Source organism: Oncorhynchus clarkii, chromosome 29 (assembly GCF_045791955.1).
Source record: "Oncorhynchus clarkii lewisi isolate Uvic-CL-2024 chromosome 29, UVic_Ocla_1.0, whole genome shotgun sequence".
NCBI lineage: Eukaryota > Metazoa > Chordata > Actinopteri > Salmoniformes > Salmonidae > Oncorhynchus > Oncorhynchus clarkii.
Window position 1 is genome coordinate 18262096 of NC_092175.1, and position 23903 is coordinate 18285998.

General features: G+C 42.8%; 1 protein-coding gene across 1 annotated transcript in view; it reads right to left on the reverse strand.

Moving 5' to 3' along the window:
- The window catches only part of LOC139388049 (transmembrane protein 132C-like), a 213297-nt gene extending 207916 nt beyond the window's left edge, over positions 1 to 5381 (reverse strand). Inside the window, exon 1 of the mRNA XM_071134548.1 lies at positions 5038 to 5381. Within this exon, the coding sequence (XP_070990649.1) occupies positions 5038 to 5086 (49 nt within the window). The 5' untranslated portion in view covers positions 5087 to 5381. The remainder of the gene's footprint in view (positions 1 to 5037) is intronic.
- Positions 5382 to 23903: the final 18522 nt, after the last annotated feature.

Consider the following 23903-nt stretch of genomic DNA (forward strand, 5'->3'; position numbering starts at 1 on the left):
ACTTGCAGCTGCCTGTCTCATTGTCTCACTTTCCATTATCTCTCTCGACTCCCTCTTTATCTCCACCTTCCCAAAAGGTGGATGTTACTGTATATCTGAAAGATCACATTAAAGTGAAAATAGATTGTATTTTCCAATCTGACCTAATTTTCATGGTTTACAGCAATCAGGCTGTGGAATCAGCATTGGTTTGAGGAAGGGCAATCAGATGAATGTACTTAACCCTCCTCAATATCCAGGCTGCATCACATCCGGCCGTGATTGGGGGTCCCATAGAGTGGCGCACAATTGGCCCAGCATCGTCCAGGTTTGGCCGGGGTAGTCATTGTAAATTATGACGTCATTATAAATAAGAATTTGTTCTTAACTCACTTGCCTAGTTTAAAAAAAGAAAAAGAAAAAGAATAAAGAATAAATTTAAAAAATTAAAAAGATATATGCCCTCAAGTTTATTACCAGTGTGTCCATGTTATTGTAACGATCTTCGTTTTCATCGGATGAGGAGTAGGAAGGATCGGACCAAAACGTAGCGTGGTAAGTGTCCATGATCATTTATTAACACCGAACACGAACATACAAAATAACAGCGTGAATGTAAGAAATGAAAAATCAAAACAGTCCTGAAAGGTGAAAACACAAAACAGGAAACAACTACCCACAAACACCAGGTGGGAAAAGGATACCTAAGTATGCTTCTCAATCAGAGACAACGATAGACAGCTGCCTCTGATTGGGAACCATACCTGGCCAAACGCATAGAAAAGAAAACATAGAAAAACAACATAGAATGCCCACCCAAACTCACGCCCCGACCAACCCAAAATAGAGACATAAAAAAGGAACTAAGGTCAGGGCGTGACAGTTACGACGCTTATAAACTGCTCTGTAGAATACTGGTCCTATATGTGCTGGTCCACTGCGGCAGCCTTCATGGTGTTTTTACACACCATCTCTCCTTGCAGCTCTTTACAATGCTGCTCCCTAACCATGAAGTCCAATAAGAAGCATGGCTTGTTTTATTCTACTGTTCAGCCAGTCTTATAGGTCTGACCTCTGTTCTTCTACAGTGAAAATGTGTGTGTGTGTGTGTGTGTGTGTGTGCCACTTTGCACAGAACATTTTGTAGTGTTAAAGCAACACTTAAGAGTTGATTTTACACTATCTCAAAGTACATATGGTCCCACTCTACAGAGTATAAAAAGTACTCTGATTATAGTGTTACATTTTGAATGTTCATGTAACACTCTGTAGTGCATAAAAAATCCATTAAACTAGACAGTGTTAATCAATTTTGACACTTTAAGGTAATTAATACAGTGCTATTTCTATTCAACCATATTTCGATCTAGAGGTAACTCCTATCAGTGTTTAACAAAAACACTGTTACAGTAAGTCATTTTGGGTGTTGTTTTAACACTATGGTGTAAAGCCTCATTTGCATATTTCCCATGGTGCCTTTTCTTTGAGTGAATTATAGAGCTACCACCCATGACTGTATTTGTTAGTGACATAGACATGTTTGTTAAATTCTTTAATTTTAAATGCCTGTGGCTTACACCTAATGAGTACCTAGGTGAATAGCATCAATTAAATGACAATACATTACATATATCATAAGGCCTTCCCACTGGGGACACACTGGTTAAATCAACATTGTTTCTCTGTCATTTCAATGAAATTACGTTGAAGTAACTGGAAATAAACTCAGCAAAAAAATAAACGTCCTCTCACTGTCAAATGCGTTTATTTTCAGCAAACTTAACATGTGTAAATAGTTGATTGATCATAACAAGATTCAACAACTGAAACACAAACTGAACAAGTTCCATAGACATGCGACTAACAGAAATGGAATAATGTGTCCTTGAGCAAAGGGAGGTCAAAATCAAAAGTAACAGTCAGTATCTGGTGTGGCCATCAGCTGCATTTAGTACTGCAGTGCACATCCTCCTCGTGGACTGCACCAAATTTGCCAGTTCTTGCTGTGAGATGTTATGGCTGGTGGCATTGTCATGCTGGAGGGTCATGTCAGGATGAGCCTACAGGAAGGGTACCACATGAGGGAGGTAACGCACAGCGGTGAGATTGCCTGCAATGACAACAAGCTCAGTCCGATGATGCTGTGACGCACTTCCCCAGACCATGACGGACCCTCCACCTCCAAATCGATCCCGCTCCAGAGTACAGGCCTCGGTGTAACGCTCATTCCTTCGACGAACGCAAATCCGACCATCACCCCTGGTGAGACAAAACCGTGACTTGTCAGTGAAGAGCACTTTTTGCCAGTCCTGTCTGGTCCAGTGACGGTGAGTCTGTGCCCATAGCCGACGTTGTTGCCGGTGATGTCTGCTGAGGACCTGCCTTACAACAGGCCTACAAGCCCTCAGTCCTGCTTCTCTCAGCCTATTCTGGACAGTCTGAGCACTGATGGAGGGATTGTGCATTCCTGGTGTAACTCAGGCAGTTGTTGTTGCCATCCTGTACCTGTCCCGCAGGTGTGATGTTCAGATATACCGATCCTGTGCAGGTGTTGATACACGTGGTCTGCCACTGTGAGGACGATCAGCTGTCCGTCCTGTCTCCCTGTAGCGCTGTCTTAGATATCTCACAGTACGGACATTGCAATTTATTGCCCTGGCCACATCTGCAGTTCTCATGCCTTCTTGCAGCATGCCTAAGGCACGTTCAGAGTCAGTTTTTCAGAGTCAGTAGAAAGGCCTCTTTAGTGTTTAAGTTTTGATAACTGTGACCTTAATTGCCTACCGTCTGTAAGCTGTTAGTGTCTTTAAGACCGTTCCACAGGTGCATGTTCACTAAATGTTTATGGTTCATTGATCAAGCATGTGAAACAGTGTTAATTATCTTTGAAAGACAGGGTCCTGAAAAAGGGACGTTTCTTTTTTTCCTTCCTTAACGATTTAACCTGGAATAAGCACTTCAATAATGGTTGCAATATATCTAGCAATATATCTAGCTAACTGATTGGATTAGTTTAGAAATTGTATGTTACTTATCATTTGTAGCGTAAGATTAATTAATCAATGTACATGCAAAAACACAGAAATTAAAAACAATCCTTGAAAAATCAACCTGCAGTAGAGCATGCTGGGAAATATGATAATGATGTGTGTGGGTTTTGATGGGACTGTTTTACTCTCCACATTCTAAAACAATAACTTTGGTTATTAACACCAACACTGGGGTGTATTTCACACCACTGAGTGTTCATTTCACTCTTACCGAGTGAATTTCACTCCTGAATCAACAGAAATGTTACACAGAAAAATCAACACTGACCAATTTGCTGTGTATGGATGATGAGCAGCAGGTAGCCTAGTAGTTAGAGCATTGGGCCAGTACCCAAAAGTTTGCTGGTTTGAATCCCTGAGCCTACAATATAAAAAAAAAAAACTGTATATGTGCCCATAACCTTAATTTGCTAGAGTAAAACTACTGGGATTACCAGGAAAACAACACATTTCACTGCATGTAGCATTAAAAACAGTGATCCTAATCTTAAAAAGAGACCACCCAGACCCCAGAGCTCCTCTACCCCTCCAGGGAGAGCTGTCTATGGGACTGAACAGGGACATCCCCTGAGGCTCCACACACCAGGAGGCAGACAGCCAACTAAGGACAGAATCAATTCAGCCCTTTTCTCATTCCCACTGCCACATCCCAGGAGACTGGCCAGATTTAAGGTATTGAAAACATTAAGAATTTCATTCCAAAATGCTATATATACACATTTTCAGAAATGTTGGTAAATTAGCTTTTTTGTTTAAAGAACTTATGAAAGAGATTGGTGTGTTTTTCCCAGATCTAATCATGGCATGCGGTTGCTAAATGACAGACATGTATTTCTTTCAAACCTATCACTAGGTGGTTTTGCAAAATCCTCAATTGTAATACATCTCAAATCTATTATTTCAAAATCTGAGGACAGCAATATTTTATACACACAAAGGTTACTCTAAATATTAATTTCTGATGAAAAAACACAAATATGGAAAAATTGGTGGATATACAGTGGCTATCTACTATAGGAAAATAAAAATGTTGTGCTGGTAATATGGGTCAGATGTTGAGACCTGGTTGTGCAAACTGTTTTTGCTGTAGTACTGGTGCAACCATGACGCTAACGAATCTGCACTGGCTTGATTCTTTAGGAAGCTTGGAAACAAAAGGTACAGATGACTTATCATTACAACAACTAACTGTATCTGGGAGTTTTCATAGTCACACAGTGCTCCCAGAATAAAACTCCTGGTCACACAGCAAAATATTTAGTCACATATGCAGTTGGTCGCAATTTAGAGCCCTGCAGACACCCTCTTCCTAACTGCAGGCTTTGACAAGCAGCCATTCTGAGTACAGAGGCTCCCTCTCAGTCTCAGCCCAGCATTAGGTTTATAGAACATGACTGCGGTTCAAAACCATGGTGGGACACACCTGCAACAATTATAAAGCTATTTCTAGCTCCATTCACAATCCCCACAATACAGCCCTTGAAATATTGATATTCTTCTCTGTCTCAATTTAGAATATTACACATTTAGTAGAGTGCAGTCACTACCAATGTCTAACAAATTACTTCTTCCCTCTCTATCTCTATCTTGATTATAATACTTCCCATTTATCTTATAAGCACATCAAACCAGTCCTTCTTATTCCATATTTAACTTGGTCATCCACTTTCCAGGAAAAAGAGCTTGACATTTATGTTACCCATGCCTATTCTTAGCCTTGTTCATGATGACTCACATTGAGATCATATATTTTCATTAGAAAATTATGTCCAGAAGATAATTGAGAGAAAGTCGATATGATTGATACTACATTAAGGGAAATTTAAATAGTGGATATAATGGACATGATGGATACTGACAACTGAAGACAGACTTAAATAAGATGTAAATAGTTTTTACAGAATGCATCGCTTCCCCCTGAAAGAAAACGTGTGTGACGCGCATGTGCTGAAAATGTAGTATAGCCTATTATTCTTATTCATGAATGTGGAATATGAGAATTTCTCACCTCCGAAAAGCACGACCGCTGCGAGCCCCAGTGTGCAGAGAAGAGTCATCTTTCCTTCCGATGAATCAGAAAGTTCCAGACGCACAGAAAGGGGGAAAAGCGAGACAGCTCCGGTCACTAGCGACGTTCCCGAGGGAAGGTGCCAAAAGTTTGCACAAAACTTTTCTCTCCTCTCTTTCAAATACTAACAGGATAAACGTTTTCCATTCATTAAACAATTGATGTATCTACTCGGTACAATTGCTGGAAGCTGGCGAAAGTCCGACAGTCAACAGCCATCGCTGAAACGACAGGTACCCAAACAGTGCGACATGTCTTGCTCGAATGGTGCCGAGGAGGGAAATGAGCAACTCCTGGGGAATAACGGTCCGTCCCAGTATCCACCCCTGATGCAACAAAATATAATTTATCCTAAATGAATCGGTTTATTGTTTGTTCCCTGCAACACGTTGCATTGGCTAAATGATTTAAGAGTTTAATTGGCCCGGTTTAGTGTTACCTTGTGTATGTTTTATTGACCGTTGATTACAGGTGTGTCCGTTGCGCAGATTATGATTCCTACATCACTGGTTGTGCCTCCCGAAGCTGGTCTTTGACATAACACGCTGCAGTTATTTTTTGTATTGCAAAAACAACTCATGAAAACGATCTAATATTTAGCATTCATCAAATATAATGTTCATTTTTGTAAAATGCCCTTCAATCGTTTTCTGCTGGTCCATTTTTAGTTGTGCGTCGTAGCCTACAGTCTTTTAAGCATAGGGTACGTCGAGTGTCTTTCCAAAACAATTCATATCATTTCTCTATAAGAATTCTTTATCTACGTTTTCAACACGGTATGTGGACAGATCTTCAGCGGTAAAATACTCTCTACCTGAGTAGGCTAAGATTTTATGTGTCCAGCTAATTTGTAATTCGTTAATTTCGTCTTCAGGAGTTAATCACTACGACAGTTATGCTATCATAAGATAACATCATGCTTTTAATAGTCCTACTTTTCGTCTGTTAAATAAGTGAATATTGTTGAATTCATCTCGTGTTCCTCTCACCACTCTGCAACGATGGCAGTTAGTGATTCATGATCTGCGGGCTCCGCAGAGAAACCAAATGAGATAGAACGCTCACACCGGATTGGCAAATTCTGAGTACGAGGTGTGACGTGCACGCAAATTGACCATATGTAGCCTAATTTCCAACATACTTTAATTATTGTATTAATATGAATGAAGCATGTTGTAGGGTTGTAATTAACTAAGGCACTGAATAGGGGAGGGAAAAGCACGTGTTAAATTTGAGATTGACACCCAGAAATGATCATTTTGCAATGGTTCCCTTTACCTCAACTCTCCGGTCATTTTGAGTTTGAATCGCCATTACAATCCCTCTATTTTTCATCCTACATTATTAAAATGCCTTTCTCTCATCAGTTCAACACAGAGCAGCTATGATATATGCGACATAAATCCTTACAGTTGCGTATAACCTGTTGTGTCGGTCTCAGTACGGGACCTTCAGAAGATTCAACAGTGCCCCCTATAGGATCAAGGCTCATTGTACAAGCACTGACAACCACTGTGAGCTGTCTATTCTTCACTTTGGGTGTTTTCACATATAGTCCTCTTTACAATAACCTGTTTTAGTACTCTTTAAAGTGAACTCTGGTGTAAAAAAAAAACTAAGATAAAGAACTAAGTTATCTTTGTATTCACACTGCCCTCACATTTGAATGAGGACTCTTTTGCCAGTTCCCTTCATCTATTTTGTGCTCCGAGTTCTCTTTGAATTCACATTGCTATGTTTAGAAAGGAACCAAGATATTGTTCCAACATTCGTTCAATGCACTCTGGTTTTTTACAAAGTGCAGGACAAGCCATTCCATCAGAACGTGTTATCAGACAGCTAGATATACCTACTTACATTTCGAAGCTAATAGATTGCATATAGTTAAAATACATCATAATTAGAATCAGAAGATATTAACAAATAAATATTATTTTTCACAGAATAAATAGCAGTAGATTAAATAATACTATAATGGCAAAAGTGCATAAAGATGGAGGAATTCAAATACTGTATGACATCTTTGTTTGAACACGATCCACAGACCTTTCAAACTAGGGTGCGCGACATGGTTAAATGGGCCTATAAATCTGCACAATCTACTTTTTCATTTTTTTCAAATTGTCACCGTCCTGGAGCTAAAATTGGGATCTCCGCTGAGCTAACAGGCAATTGCTGGCCGCCACAGGAGGAATGACGTGTGTGAATTTGGAGGGGAAAGTGTTCTTTCCTCTGCTCTCCTTCCCATCTCCTATCACTTCCATCTGCCCAGGAGTATTTGCATAAGTAGACTTGAGGAAATTTTTTAAAAACCTGGTCTTTCATTCATTGTTCGCGGAAACAACTGAGTGGTGATGTTGTTTGGTGTCTTCTTTCATAGAGCATTGAGAGATGCACTTTGTCCATTACTTTAATGGTAGCAGGGCTGCTAAACATTGCCTCACAAGAACCCTTGATCTAAAAAACATGAATGGCTTTGGAGTGGAAGGTTGATCGCTGTGAGATCACCTCCCAAAATAGGATGAAGGGAACAAATCCGCACACAGAGACAGACAAACATAATTACCCATCATAAGTCCTAATCCTCATCATGTCTTAATTGACATATCCTGCTCAGTGCACACTTCTGGTATGTCACTCTGACAAACTTCATGCAGGGTAAGTGACTGAATGAAGAGGACAGCCATCTTGATTATGTGGACTGAACTTTATTGGCTGTCTGACTCAGAGGCTTGACTGACTGTAGCATCGGAGTGGCTCTTTGAGTATCTGGGACGTGGGGAGCAAGTACATCTCCTGACAGCACTTGGCTGTGTTTAGCAGCCCTTCTGCTACCCGCTGGTTCACAGAGGCAGTGTTCACCCAGAAACTAAATCATTAAAGTATTGATGAGCTGCATAAGACAGGTGCTGCTGCATTGGTCTGATTCCACCTGAGAGACCGTTATCCCAATCTGTATCAATTACTAGATGGATGGGGGGAATGGAGGGTATGCAGCAACTTGACAAGTATGCTGATGTCTTCGGATGTCTGGACAGGAAGACGTTTGATGTGAAAACTTCATCTTACCACTGTACTTTCAATGTGGGTTAGAGCTCAATAGGCTAAGCTAGGGATTAGCCTAAAGTTAGCCTATTGAGCTAAAGCCTAGGTATTACCTCAGGGAGCTAACACGAGTATACACGTATAAGGCAAGGTTACTCGTCTTGCAAGCATAGTAAAAAAATGATCAAATACACAGAGAGAGAAACACACACACACAGAAATTCCCTTTCATACCAGGGCACTCTGCAGCCCGTGTGCCTGTACTCTGGCCTCTGTCTGCTAATGTCAGGTCCAGTAATTAACATTTATCAGTCTCTGTCCAAGACCTTTCCCAACTAGTGGAGAGTGACGTCTAACCCGCCGTACTCTTTTCCCTCCCGCTCTACCGCTCCCTCAATCATTATAATGGCAGGCGGTCAGAGAGAGAGAGCTCAGATCAAGTCTAAACTGTCATCTGCAGTCATTACCTACTGTAAGACAGATAACCCTGAGTAAAGGATCAATTTGGCTGCTGGCATTATAGCATGGTTCATAAGCAAGGGGCGTAAACAAGGTGGGTGTAAACTAGGTAGGCCAGGGGGTATCCTCCCTCCTCATCAATGTGATTTCATACCAGCATCTGGGTCTGGAAAATGCTGAGTGGTGAGACCCCTTGAGACTCCCATACCAGCTCCAAATGAAGTGGATTAGCTTTGGCAGAGGGAAGCAGAGATCAAAGAACATTGATAGGCTACCTGTGGAGTGGACAACTGCTGTGGGTTAAAGAGCAGTACTGATGGATAGAAATGAGGCTGAAAGAAGCAAACGCTGATATTACTGTCATGACAGTGATCCTACATTATGAATATGAATCACTAGCTCCCGTAAGAGATTCTTTCATTTTGTTCCTTGCAAAAAGCTATTTGCTGGGAGCTAAGAAAGGAACAGTATCTTGATGCCCAGACAGGTAGACAGCTTTTTAAAAAGGTAGTGTAACGAGTGCGCTGAGAGCCGGGAAGCAAGTTCCGGGAGTGAGTGTTTTGGTAAATAAATGAAACAATAAACACGTACCACAAACAACACATCGACATGAAAACAGAGTCAATAACACATGAGGAAAGAACCAAGGGGAGTGACAGATATAGGGAAGATAATCAAGGAAGTGATGGAGTCCAGGTGAGTGTCATGAGGCGCTGGTGCGCGAGACAATGGTGACAGGTGTTCTGGATAATCAGCAGCCTGATGACCTAGCGGCCGGAGAGGGACTATACATGACAGGTAGATTATATCTAAATTGTAGGCGCGATCAAAGGTAAGCGGCAACTCTGGGGAGGAAACGTTCATTAGTTTGTTATTTTGACATTAATACCCAGAGACGCACCGTTACCATAGCACAGAATAATCATCTGAATGCAATCAGGAAGTATTGCCACTTGTTGTTTTGGCCCCGTCACAATCATCCCCAGGCGTTTGCTCACTCGCTTTGATAGACACGTACAGCACTAACTTAATTGGGGCCAGCAGGACTTAAAGCAAAGGAATATGTTTATTTTATTAGCCGCCATGTAAAAATAACTAACCCTAGTTGCATAAGCTAATTCATTTGGCGACCCTGCATTCAGAGTTGAATGTATGTCTGGCCTCTGGCTTTGTCTCTCGACATGAGAGAAAGTGGGGCCATTAACAACACTTATAAAGGTGCGTTTTCAATGGAGAGAAAATACTCAACACCTATCATTTAAGTCTCAATATTAGCATTGATAAATCATGTGTCTAGACTTGTTCGATACAGACTAAGACATTGCCAGACAGACAGCATCAATTAAATATGGAAGATAAATCATTGTCAAGGAAGTCAAACTCAGAGTCAAAAATTAAAACTCTGCCATTAAGTACATTTATGACATTTGTATTTGTATTTATTATGGATCCCTATTAGCTACTGCCAAGACAGCAGCTACTCTTCCTGGGGTCCAGCAAAATTAAGGCAGTTTATACCATTTTAAAAACATTACAATACATTCACTGATTTCACAACACACTGTGTGCCCTCATTCCCCTGCTCCATCACTACCACATATATACAGTACAAAATCCATGTGTACGTGTGTGTATAGTGCGTATGTTATTGTGTGTATGCATGTGTCTGTGCTTATGTTTGTGTTGCTTCACAGTCTCCGCTGTTCCATAATGTTTATTTATTTAATCTGTTTTTCAAATCCAATTTCACTACTTGCATCAGTTACTTGATGTGGAATAGAGTTCCATGTAGTCATGGCTCTATGTAGTACTGGGTGCCTCCCATAGTCTGTTATGACTATGGAAGGCACACAGTACTACATAGAGTACTACATAGATCACATCATAATCTTGATGTGATTGGCCTGACTGAAACATTGCTTAAGCCTGATGAATTTACTGTGTTAAATGAGGCCTCACCTCCTAGTTACACCAGTGACCATATCCCGCATGCATCCCGCAAAGGAGGAGGTGTTGTTAACATTTATGATAGCAAATTTCAATTTACAAAAAAACCCAGACGTTTTCGTCTTTTGAGCTTCTAGTCATGAAATCTATGCAGCCTACACAATCACTTTTTATAGCTACTGTTTACAGGCCTCCTGGGCCATATACAGCATTCCTCACTGAGTTCCCTGAATTCCTATCGAACCTTATTGTCATGGCAGATGATATTCTAATTTTTGTTGACTTTAATATTCACATGGAAAAGTCCACAGACCCACTCCAAAAGGCTTTCGGAGCCATCATCGACTCAGTGGGTTTTGTCCAACATGTCTCCGGACCGACTCACTGCCACATACTCTGGACCTAGTTTTGTCGCGTGGAATAAATGTTGTGGATCTTAATGTTTTTCCTCGTAATCCTGGACTATGGGACCACCATTTTATTACGTTTGCAATCGCAACAAATAATCTGCTCAGACCCCAACCAAGGATCATCAAAAGTCATGCCATAAATTCTCGGACAACCCAAAGATTCCTAGATGCCCTTCCAGACTCCCTCCGCCTACCCAAGGACGTCAGAGGACAAAAATCAGTTAACCACCTAACTGAAGAAATCAATTTAACCTTGCGCAATACCCTAGATGCAGTTGCACCCCTAAAAACGAAAAATATTTGTCATAAGAAACTAGCTCCCTGGTATACAGAAAATACCCAAACTCTGAAGCAAGCTTCCAGAAAATTGGAATGGAAATGGCGCCACACCAAACTGGAAGTCTTCCGACTAGCTTTGAAAGACAGTACCGTAAATTCATTAACTTCTTTGAGGAAAAGATCATGATCATTAGAAAGCAAATTACTGTCTCCTCTTTAAATCTGCGTATTCCTCCAAAGCTCAGTTGTCCTGAGTCTGCACAACTCTGCCAGGACCTAGGATCAAGGGAGACACTCAAGTTTTTAGTACTATATCTCTTAATCATTGCCTCTAAACCTTCAAGCTGCATAAACAAACTGCAAATTAACTTTTACATTATTGGGGTAATTGTGTGAATATTAAACATTGTACATAATATCGTCTTGATTTAAACTAGGGAATCTGGAGTATTCCAACTAAACTACTGAAAGAGCTGCTTCCTATTCTTGGCCCTCCTATGTTGAACATAATAAACAGCTCTCTATCCACCGGATGTGTACCAAACTCACTAAAAGGGGCAGTAATAAAGCCTCTCTTGAAAAAGCCAAACCTTGACGCAGAAAATATTTTTAAAACTATCAGCCTATATCGAATCTCCCATTCCTCTCAGAAAAAAATTGAAAAAGTTGTTTTGCAGCAACTCACTGCCTTCCTGAAGACAAACAGTGTATACAAAACGCTTCAGTCTGGTTTTAGACCCCATCATAGCACTGAGACTGCACTTGTGAAGGTGGTAAATTACCTTTCAATGGCGTCAGACCGAGGCTCTGCATCTGTCCTCGTGCTCCTAGACCTTAGTGCTGCTTTTGATACCATCGATCACCACAATCTTTTGGAGAAATTGGAAACCCAAATTGGTCTACACAGACAAGTTCTGGCTTGGGTTAGATCTTATCTGTAGGAAAGATATTCGTTTGTGGATAATTTGTCCTCTGACAAATCAACTGTAAACTTCGGTGTTCCTCAAGGTTCTGTTTTAGGACCACTATTGTTTTCACTATATATTTTACCTCTTGGGGATGTAATTTCGAAAACATAATGTTAACTTTCACTGCTATGCGGATGACACACAGCTGTACATTTGCGATGAAACATGGTGAAGCCACAAAATTGCCCTTCTTGGAAGCCTGTGTTTCAGACATAAGGAAGTGGATGGCTGCAAACTTTCTACTTTTAAACTCAGACAAAACACAGATGCTTGTACTAGGTCCCAAGAAACAAAGAGATCTTCTGTTGAATCTGACAATGAATCTTGATGGTTGTACAGTCATCTCAAAGGAAGTGAAGGAACTCGGCGTTACTCTGGACCCTGATCTCTCTTTTGACAAACATATCAAGACTGTTTCAAGGACAGCTTTTTTTCCATCTACGTAACATTGCAAAAATCAGAAACTTTCTGTCAAAACATGATGCAGAAAAATGAATCCATGCTTTTGTTACTTCTAGGTTAGACTACTGCAATGCTCTACTTTCCGGCTACCCAGATAAAGCACTAAATAAACTTCAGTTAGTGCTAAATACGACTCCTGACTAGAATAAAAAAATAATATCATATTACTCCAGTGCTAGCCTCCCTACACTGGCTTCCTGTTAAGGCTGATTTCAAGGTTTTACTGCTAACCTACAAAGCATTACATGGGCTTGCTCCTACCTATCTTTCCGATTTGGTCATGCCGTACATACCTACACGTATGCTACGGTCACATGACGCAGGCCTCCTAATTGTCCCTAGAATTTCTAAGCAAACAGCTGGAGGCAGGGCTTTCTCCAATAGAGCTCAATTTTTATGGATTGGCCTGCCTACCCATGTGAGAGACGCAGACTCGGTCTCAACCTTTAGGTCTTTACTAAAGACTCATCTCTTCAGTGGGTCATATGATTGAGTGTAGTCTGGCCCAGGAGTGTGAAGGTGAACGGAAAGACTCTGGAGCAACGAACCGCCCTTGCAGTCTCTGCCTGGCCGGTTCCCCTCTCTCCACTGGGATTCTCTGCCTCTAACCCTATTACAGGGGCTGAGTCACTGGCTTACCGGTGCTCTTTCATGCCGTCCCTAGGAGGGGTGCGTCACTTGAGTGGGTTGAGTCAATGACGTGATCTTCCTGTCTGGGTTGCCGCCCTCCCTTGGGTTGTGCCGTGGCGGAGATCTTTGTGGGCTATACTCGGCCTTGTCTCAGGATGGTAAATTGGTGGTTGAAGATATCCCTCTAGTAATGTGGGGGCTGTGCTTTGGCAAAGTGGGTGGGGTTATATCCTTCTTGTTTGGCCCTGTCCGGGGGTATCATCGGATGGGGCCACAGTGTCTCCCGACCCCTCCTGTCTCAGCCTCCAGTATTTATGCTGCAGTAGTTTATGTGTCGGGGGGCTAGGGTCAGTTTGTTATATCTGGAGTACTTCTCCTGTCTTATCCGGTGTCCTGTGTGAATTTAAGTATGCTCTCTCTAATTCTCTCTTTCTCTCTTTCTTTCTCTCTCTCAGAGGACCTGAGCCCTAGGACCATGCCTCAGGACTACCTGGCATGATGACTCCTTGCTGTCCCCAGTCCACCTGGCCGTGCTGCTGCTCCAGGTTCAACTGTTCTGCCTGCGGCTATGGAACCCTGATCTGTTCGCCGGACGTGCTACCTGTCCCAGACCTGCTGTTTTCAACTTTCTAGAGACAGCAGGAGCGGTAGATACTCTTAATGATCGGCTATGAAAAGCCAACTAACATTTACTCCTGAGGTGCTGACTTGCTGCACCTTCGACAACTACTGTGATTGTTATTATTTGACCATGCTGGTCATTTAGGAACATTTGAACTACTTGGCCATGTTCTGTTATAATCTCCACCCGGCACAGCCAGAAGAGGACTGGCCACCCCTCATAGCCTGGTTCCTCTCTAGGTTTCTTCCTTGGTTCTGGCCTTTCTGGGGAGTTTTCCCTAGCCACCGTGCTTCTACACCTGCATTGCTTGCTGTTTGAGGTTTTAGGCTGGGTTTTTGTACAGCAGTTTGTGACATCAGCTGATGTAAGAAGGGTTTTATAAATACATTTGATGGATTTTGGACTTGGGGACTATAAAGAGACCTCTTGTGGCATGTCTTGTGGGGTATGCATGGGTGTCCGAGCTGTGCGCCAGTAATTCAAACATACAGCTCGGTGCATTCAACATGTCAATACCTCTCATAAATACAAGTAGGGATGAAGTCAATCTCTCCTCCACTTTGAGCCAGGAGAGATTGACATGCATATTATTAATATTAGCTCTCTGTGTACATCCAAGGGCCAACTGTGCAGCCCTGTTCTGAGCCAATTGCAATATCCTTTTTTTGTGGCACCTGACCACACGACTAACAGTAGTCCAGGTGGGACAAAACTAGGGCCTGTAGGACCTGCCTTGTTGACAGTGCTGTTAATAAGGTAGAGCAGCGCTTTATTATGGACATACTTCTCCCCAGCTACTGTTGTATCAATATGTTTTGACCATGACACAGTGTACAATCCAGGGTTAATCCAAGCAGTTTAGTCACCTCAACTTGATCAATTTCTACATTATTTATTACAATGTTTAGTTGAGGTTTAGAGTTTAGTGAATGATTTTTCCCAAATAGAGTGAATTTAGTTTTAGAAATATTTAGGACTAACTTATTTGTTTGGGTATTCATCTCCAATAATGGTTTCACACTAATAATTCAACTAATAATGCTCTGGTTATTGTATACAAATAGGCTATTTGGCTCTAACACAGTCATTTCAGTCACTGTAGTAGCTCACATGTATAGTGTTGAGTCATCCTCATACATAGACACTCTGGCAATACTCAAAGCCAGTGGCATGTCATTAATGAAGATTGAAAAAAGTAATGGGCCTAGACAGCTGCCCTGGGGGATTCCTGATTCTACCTGGATTATGTTGGAGAGGCTTCCATTAAATAACACCCTCTGTGTTCTGTTAGACAGGTAACTCCCTATCCACAATATAGCAGGGGGGTGTAAAGCCGTAACACAAATTTTTCCAGCAGCAGACTATGATCGATAATATCAAAGTCTAACAAAACAGCGCACACAAACGTTTTATCATCAATTTCTCTCAGCCAATCATCAGTCATTTGTGTATGTGCTGTGCTTTTTGAATGTCCTTTCCTATAAGCATGCTGAAAGTTTGTTGTCAATTTGTTTACGGTAAAGTAGCATTGTATCTGGTCAAACAATTTTTTGGTCTGCTATTTGAGCCAGTAAAGGGGGCTTTAATATTATTAGGTAGCGGAATAACTTTTGCTTCCCTCCAAGCCTGAGGGCACACACATTCTAGTAGGCTTAAATTGAAAATATGGCAAATAGGAGTGGCAATGTCGTCCACTATAATCCTCAGTAATTTTCCATCCAAGTTGTTAGACCCCGGTGGATTGTCATTGTTGATAGACAACAATAATTGTTTCACCTCTTCCACACTCATTTTACAGAATTTTAAATTACAATGCTTAAACAATGCATAATTTGGTCAGATATATTCTCTTTGTTTCATAGTGTAGTTTCTTTTTATTCAGTTTAGTCACATGATTTCTCAATTTGCAATACATTTGCCAATCGGTTGTGCATCCAGACTTATTTGCCATTTATTTTGCCTCAACCCTCTCAACCATTAAATGTTTAAATTCCTCATTATTCCACTGGGATTTTACAGTCATTTTCTTAATGGGTGCATGCTTATTAGTAACTGGAATAACCTATTTCATGAATGTGTCAAGTGCAGTGTCTGTTTGCTCATCATTACACACCAAGGACCAACAAATAGAACCATTCAACAACATAGGAATCACTACAAAACTTATTGTATGACCTCATAAACACTGTATTATGCCCTGCCTTAGGAACTTTGGTTTTCCTAGATATGGCTACTATATTGTGATCACTACATCCAATGGATCTGGATACTGCTTTCAAGCAAGTTTCTGCAGCATTAGTGAAGATGTGATCAATACATGTTGATGATTTCATTCCTGTGCTGTTTGTAACTATCCTGGTCTGGTAGGTTGACTGATAACCTGAACCAGGTTGTAGGCACTTGTTACAGTTTGAATCTTTTGCTTGAGTAGGCAGCTTTATGAAAGCCAGTCAATATTTAAATCACCCAGAAAATATACCTCTCTGTTGACATCACATACGTTATCAAGCATTTCACACATGTTATCCAGATACTGACTGTCAGCACTTGGTGGTCTATAGCAGCTTCCCACCAGAATGGGCTTTAGGTGAGGTAGATGAACCTGTAGCCATATTACTTCAACAGTATTTAACATGAGATCCTCTCTAATCTTTACAGGAATGTGGTTCTGAATTTAAAACAGCAACACCTCCACCATTGGCATTTCTATATTTTGTGTAACCTTGTATTGCTACCACTGTATCATCAAAGGTATTATTTAAGTGAGTTTTAGAGATAGTCAGGATATGAATGTCATCTGCTTTTAGCAAATTATTGATTTCATGAACCTTGTTTCTTAATTAAGCTACATATATTAACGGGGCTATTTTGAGCACTTTTCTACTGGGATGCTTACTTGTTTTTATTGCTTTACTGGGAAGCTTAGCAGCAGTAGATGTGGTCATGTTCTTTATGTTAGTGCAGGGTGAGCTGCACACAGTGGACTTCCTCCTAGGGCACACCAGCTCAGTGCTAACAGTATAAATCTGGTTCATAGGCACATGATTACGGCATACAATAGCTGCAGGATAAGCAGAGGCATTCAGGGCAGTTAGAGGAACATAAATTAGGTTACTTATATTGTGTCTATCGACGCCCCTGGTGTAATGTACATTTGTTGAAGCATTATGACAACTCTGAGTCACAATGATAGGGATTAGCTGAGCTGGGCTTGGGTCATTGACAAGTCATTGCCTAAACACAGCCTTGTAGTGCTATGAAAGGATCTAGGAACCCAAATTACTTGGGTGGATCCCATCATCCTTATAAAACGTGTTTTGTTTCCAAAAGGTATCGAAATTGTCAACAGAAGTTACACCCATTGAGCTGCAAAAATCATGTAACCGGTTGCGAAGAGAAATGTATTTATAAATGTTTTATTTAACTCGGCAAGTCAGTTTAAAACAAATTATTTTTTGCTATGACGGCTTACCGAGTTTATAAAGAAGTCAATTGGAGATGTTGTACCCACTGTGACTATTAAAACCTACCCTAACCAGAAACCGTGGATGGATGGTGACATTCGTGTAAAACTGAAAGCGCGATCCACCACATTTAACCATGGAAAAAGGTCTGGAAATATGGCTGAATATATACATTTTAGTTATTCCCTCCGCAAGGCAATCAAACAAGCGAAATGCCGGTACAGGGACAAGGTGGAGTCGCAATTCAGCGGCTCAGATACGAGACGTATGTGGCAGTGTCTACGGGAAATCATGGACTACATAAACAAAAACAAGTGCCACCATCGCGGCTCGCTAACAAAGACTGCATCCCTCCCCTCTCTTTCTCCATGGCTGACGTGAGCAAAACATTTAAACTTGTTAACCCTCTCAAGGCTGCTGGCCCAGACGGCATCCCTAGCCACGTCCTCAGAGCATGCGCAGACCAGCTGGCTGGTGTGTTTACGAATTACGGACATATTCAATCACTCCCTATCCCAGTCTATTGTCCCCAAATGCTTGAAGATGGCTACCCTTGTTCCTCTACCCAAGAAGGCAAAGATAACTGAACTAAATGACTATCGCCCCGTAGCACTCACTTCTGTCATCATGAAGTGCTTTGAGAGGCTAGCCAAGGATCATATCACTTCCACCTTACCGGCCACCCTAGACACACTTCCGTTTGCATACTGCCCCAACAGGTCCACAGAAGACACAATCGCCATCACACTGCACACTGCCCTATCCCATCTGGACAAAAATAATACCTATGTAAGAATGCTGTTCTAAAATGCCGCCGGAAGAACTGGCAGCAGTTTTACGGGCGTCTAACCAATTGGGCTTTTTTTCTGCGTTATTTGTAACACCATATCTTACAGCAATCACTCACCTCGGATTAGACAAAGATTTTTTCTTCAACTAGCAGGAAGCACAGGATATACTGCGAACACCCGACAAGGCCGAACTCCCCGTTATTGGCGAGAAAAACCCCTGCAGATACAGAGGGCACAGAGCAGGGTGCCTCGTAAGGATCCGGAGAAGGCGAGTGGGAAAGTTGCCGTTACCGTCAATATTACTCGCCAACATACAATGATTGGACAATAAAATTGAAGAGGTAGGATCACGAATATCCTACCATTGGGACATCAAAAACTGTAACATCTTATGTTTCACGGAATCGTGGCTGAATGATGACAAGGATATTCAGCCAGCAGGATATACAATGCACCGGCTAGATAGAACAGCACACTCCGGTAAGACGAGGGGGGGGGCGGTCTGTGATTATTTGTAAATAACAGCTGGTGCACAAAATCTAAGGAAGTCTTTAGATTTCGCTCACCTGGAGCAGAGTATCTTATGATAAACTGTAAACCACACTATTTGCCAAGAGAGTTTTCATCTATACTTTTCATGGCTGTTTATTTACCACCACAGATGGACGCTGGCAGTAAGACCGCACTCAGTCAGCTGTATAAGGAAATAAGCAAACAGGAAACCACTCACCCAGAGGCGGCGCTCCTAGTGGCCGGGGACTTTAATGCAGAGAAACTTAAATCAGTTTTACTTCATTTCTATCAACATGTTAAATGCGCAACCAGAAGGAAAAATTTGAGATCGCCTGTACTCCACACACAGAGACACGTACAAAGCTCTCACTCGCCCTCCAATTGGTAAATCAGACCACAATTCTATCCTCCTGATTCCTGCTTACAAGAAAAAAGGAAGCAGGAAGCACCAGTGACTCGGTCTATAAAAAACTGGTCAGATGAAGCAGATGCTAAACTGCAGGACTGTTTTGCTATCACATACTGGAACATGTTCCTGGATTCTTCCGATTGCATTGAGGAGTACACCACATCAGTCACTGGCTTTATCAATAAGTGCATCGAGAACGTCGTCCCCACAGTGACTGTACGTACATACCCCAACTAGAAGCCGTGGATTACAGGCAACATTCGCATTGAGCTAAAGGGTAGAGCTGCCGCTTTCAAGGTGCGGGACTCTAACCTGGAAGCTTATAAGAAATCCTGCTATGCCCTCCGATGAACCATCAAAAAGGCAAAGCACCAATACAGGGCTAAGATTGAATCGTACAACACTGGCTCCGACGCTCAACGGATGTGGCACGGCTTGCAAACTATTACAGACTACAAAGGGAAGCACAGCCACGAGCTGCCCAGTGACACGAGCCTACCAGACGAGCTAAATCACTTCTACGCTCACTTCAAGGCAAGCAACACTGAGGCATACATGAGAGCATCAGCTGTTCCGGACGACTGTGTGATCACACTCTCCGTAGCCGACGTGAGTAAGACCTTTAAACAGGTCAACATTCACAAGGCTGCTGGGCCAGACGGATTACCAGGACGTGTGCTCCGGGCAGGTGCTGACAAACTGGCAGGTGTCTTCACTGACATTTTCAACATGTCCCTGATTGAGTCTGTAATACCAAAATGTTTCAAGCAGACCACCATAGTCAAATCAAATCAAATCAAATGTATTTATATAGTCCTTCGTACATCAGCTGATATCTCAAAGTGCTGTACAGAAACCCAGCCTAAAACCCCAAACAGCAAGCAATGCAGGTGTAGAAGCACGGTGGCTAGGAAAAACTCCCTAGAAAGGCCAAAACCTAGGAAGAAACCTAGAGAGGAACCAGGCTATGTGGGGTGGCCAGTCCTCTTCTGGCTGTGCCGGGTGGAGATTATAACAGAACATGGCCAAGATGTTCAAATGTTCATAAATGACCAGCATGGTCCAATAATAATAAGGCAGAACAGTTGAAACTGGAGCAGCAGCACGGCCAGGTGGACTGGGGACAGCAAGGAGTCATCATGTCAGGTAGTCCTGAGGCATGGTTCTAGTGCTCAGGTCCTCCGAGAGAGAGAAAGAAAGAGAGAAAGAGAGAATTAGAGAGAGCACACTTAAATTCACACAGGACACCGAATAGGACAGGAGAAGTACTCCAGAAATAACAAACTGACCCTAGCCCCCCGACACATAAACTACTGCAGCATAAATACTGGAGGCTGAGACAGGAGGGGTCAGGAGACACTGTGACCCCATCCGAGGACACCCCCGGACAGGGCCAAACAGGAAGGTGCCCAAGCAAAAAGAAGGCAACCTGCCGAAATGACTAAAGACCCATAGCACTTAAGTCCGTAGCGATGAAGTGCTTTGAAAGGGTGGCAATGGCTCACATCAACACCATCATCCGAGAAACCCTAGACCCACACCATTTTGCATACCGCCCACACAGATCCACAGATGATACAATCTCTATTGCACTCCACACTGCCCTTTCCCACCTTGACTAAAGGAACACCTATGTGAGAATGCTATTCATTCACTACAGCTCAGCTGTTTTTTTTTCTCATTTTGTCTGTCATAGTTGAAGTGTACCTATGATGAAAATTACAGGCCTCTCTCATCTTTTTAAGTGGGAGAACTTGCACAATTGGTGGCTGACTAAATACTTTTTTGCCCCACTGTATATGGGTGTAGAGCTTTGTTCGATCACCTCTACTCAGACACACATTGGTGTTGGTGAGGGTCTCTCTCTCTGGTCCTCAACCCACCATCAGACAGCCAGCTGCAGCTTTCACTGGACCTGTAGACCCCTGGAGGTCAGAGCCCCTGGGCACATGCCCTGCATGTCCGGTCAGTATTTAGCCATGATTACTAAAAGTTAAATAACTGGCTAGACTATCGTACCAAACACAAAATTATTAGCTGACATGGGTAATTGAGTCAGTGACTGACAAAACAAGAGACAATCTGCTGATCCACAACCACATTTTCAAATTACAGCATATGTATTCTATTCTAACTCTCAACAGTAAGTTGAGACGCCGACTGAGTTCCACCCCCCCAAGAAAACCTGCCCTGCGCTCGATTCATTGCATCAACCAGAGGCAGCACAATGTTCAAATTCACAGAGAATTGTAATAACCTGGACAAACTGCTGCCTCACATCGACCACTGCGGCCGAGTCCATAGACTCGGCTCACACCGAGACCTGGGGAGTCTGGAATGCCAGAACTCACACAAGGAACCGCAAGCCCAAAACAACAGGGCACCTGCTGTGACTTAATAATGCGCATTCGCGTGCCACCTCATCAACGAACCATGGCAGCCCAAGGCTCAATCCAGCAGGGGAACTTTGGTAACCCGGATAAATGTGCAACCTGCACACTGCCTAACACACACTCCCTGACCCAGCTATAAGAACCCTATGAGCCTCAATGGGAGCAGTTACATTTAAGCGAGAAACTTCGCAAAGTTGTGTGGGGAACCCCAAATCGATGCAGCACAGATATCACCAATCGTCATGCCCCTGAACAATTCCTAAGAAGCCATCACACACCAAGTGTAGTGAGCACGTACACCGCTAGGCAAACCTTTTCCTTTTACTGTTTTATGCCAGGGAGCCTCTACAATCCAATGAGAAAGACAGGGTTTAGAAAGCACCCTACTCGATGCTGCATTAGCGAAACAGACAAAAAGCTGGTCACAAATGCGGATATCCTTGATCCAATTAATATAAATGCATAAAGCTAGCACCAGACCCAGGCCATGCAACCTCTGTTGTTAACTGGAAGCAAACGTAAGAACTATGTCGGCCCTGCCAAACCGCTCTCATGTCTGGACCACCACCGAGGGGTGCAGTCTCCACTCTGTAGAGATAGGACCCCCTCTGGAAAGATGATCCACACCCACGTTGAGAGTTCTAGGAAGATACATCGCCCTGAGTGTCAAGGAAATGCACACTGCTCCATATGAGCAGATAACGGGCCAGGTTTAGGAGAGAGAGAGACTGCAAGGGAGATGGAGAGGATTTATAGCACATGGAAATCAGTGGGAAGCACATGCTGCATTAGAAGTGTGAGCATTTTGAACTTGCAACCTTAAGGTGCAAAAATATGCAAGTCTAGGGGACTCAACGTTCCATCGCTCAAGAAATGCCAGCTGTACCAACCGCTCTGTACTTCTGACATGGTGACCACCCGAATAGCCTGCTTTTGAAGGAGAGAGGAAATATTCTCTCTCAAGACAGGCATTAGGACCTCAGGACCATTGACGTAATGTCGCCACGAAAAGGAAGGGGATGTATACCGTACCACCTCGTCACTGTCTTCATCACCCACGGTAAAACTGTGCATGCCACTGGACGGAGCACGCTACCAGACTCCTATACATTATACCCTAAAGGGGCAGAGCTCCACCCTGAGAGTGGGGATAATTTGGCCCACACCTGGTTTAGGTCCTTGGCAACCAGTAACTTGCCCCCATTGACCAAGCCTCTTGGGACCACTGTTGCCACAGCAAATGCTTGGGGAGGAGGGCCCCGAACCAAACAACATTCTTGGCGTAACTGGCTAATCCACCTGTCCCTCTCAGGAATCTCCAGAACCGTCGCTGTTTATTCAGAAGCACCGGGCTAAGATTAGCCCCCTTGTTAGCCTTCGGAGCTAAGTAACTCGGCACTCATCAGCAAAATCTTCAAAAAGGTGTAAGCAACGTTTTACCGCTGCAGGGACAAGAGGTAAACACCTTCCCCCAAAGCTGGAGGAACAATGCTGAAGGGGGAAAAACTCACCACTAACGGTTCACTCTCCTACGCCGAATCCAAAGCAGGAGCTTCAGGCTGTCCTGGACTGATGTCATCTGATTCACACTCTAAACCCCCTCCAGAGCCAATCAGGGAGAGCATATCATCCCCAGAAACCAGACTCTGAACACTGGCAGAGAAATCGGCTGGGATGACACCCTATCAACTACAACCACTAATCTTTGTCACAAATTCAGCCCGACTCCCAGTGGAGTTGAAACCAGACGCAGACAATGATCACACAAATTGGTCAGAGCCAAAGTGTCCTGAGCGTGTTTCGACCCCAGGCAACAGGACAGGACTCGTGAGTACCTTGAATTTTCATCTTATAACCACATGCCCTACGGCTCGGTCGGAGGTTCAAACTTACTCTTACCACTGGCCAGCTTCAAACAAGGAAGCCCTGGCTACACAAGCTGAGCAGAAAGTATTTGGTTTTTAGCCAACACAAAAACCAATACCAAGATCCAAAACACGCAACATCTAGGGGGATAAGTACTCTCTCCCCACTAACAGACACCTAATTTGGAGCAAATCTAGTAGCCTCGTTTGCTAGAAAGGTTTGTAATTTGTGTGACAGGTTCTTCCTTCAGGTGAGCTGAAGAGCAAAAAAAATAGGAAATGGATGTGAGCCCTGATATTATAGCCAGGAAGGTGGGGCTTCAGAGGACAGGCTTGGCATCCATTACGTTTGCTTCAGGTGAATAAGATAGTAGAATGTTATACCGAGCCACCGACTGAAAGGGAGATTTTCAAAAAAAGAAGAAAGGGAGAGCATAGTTCACCTAACATGTTATTCCCTTTGAAAAATAAACAAAAACTCACACAATACACACTTATCAACCATGTATTTTTATGGGGTCAGTATGCTCCCTTTAAGTTTGATCTCAC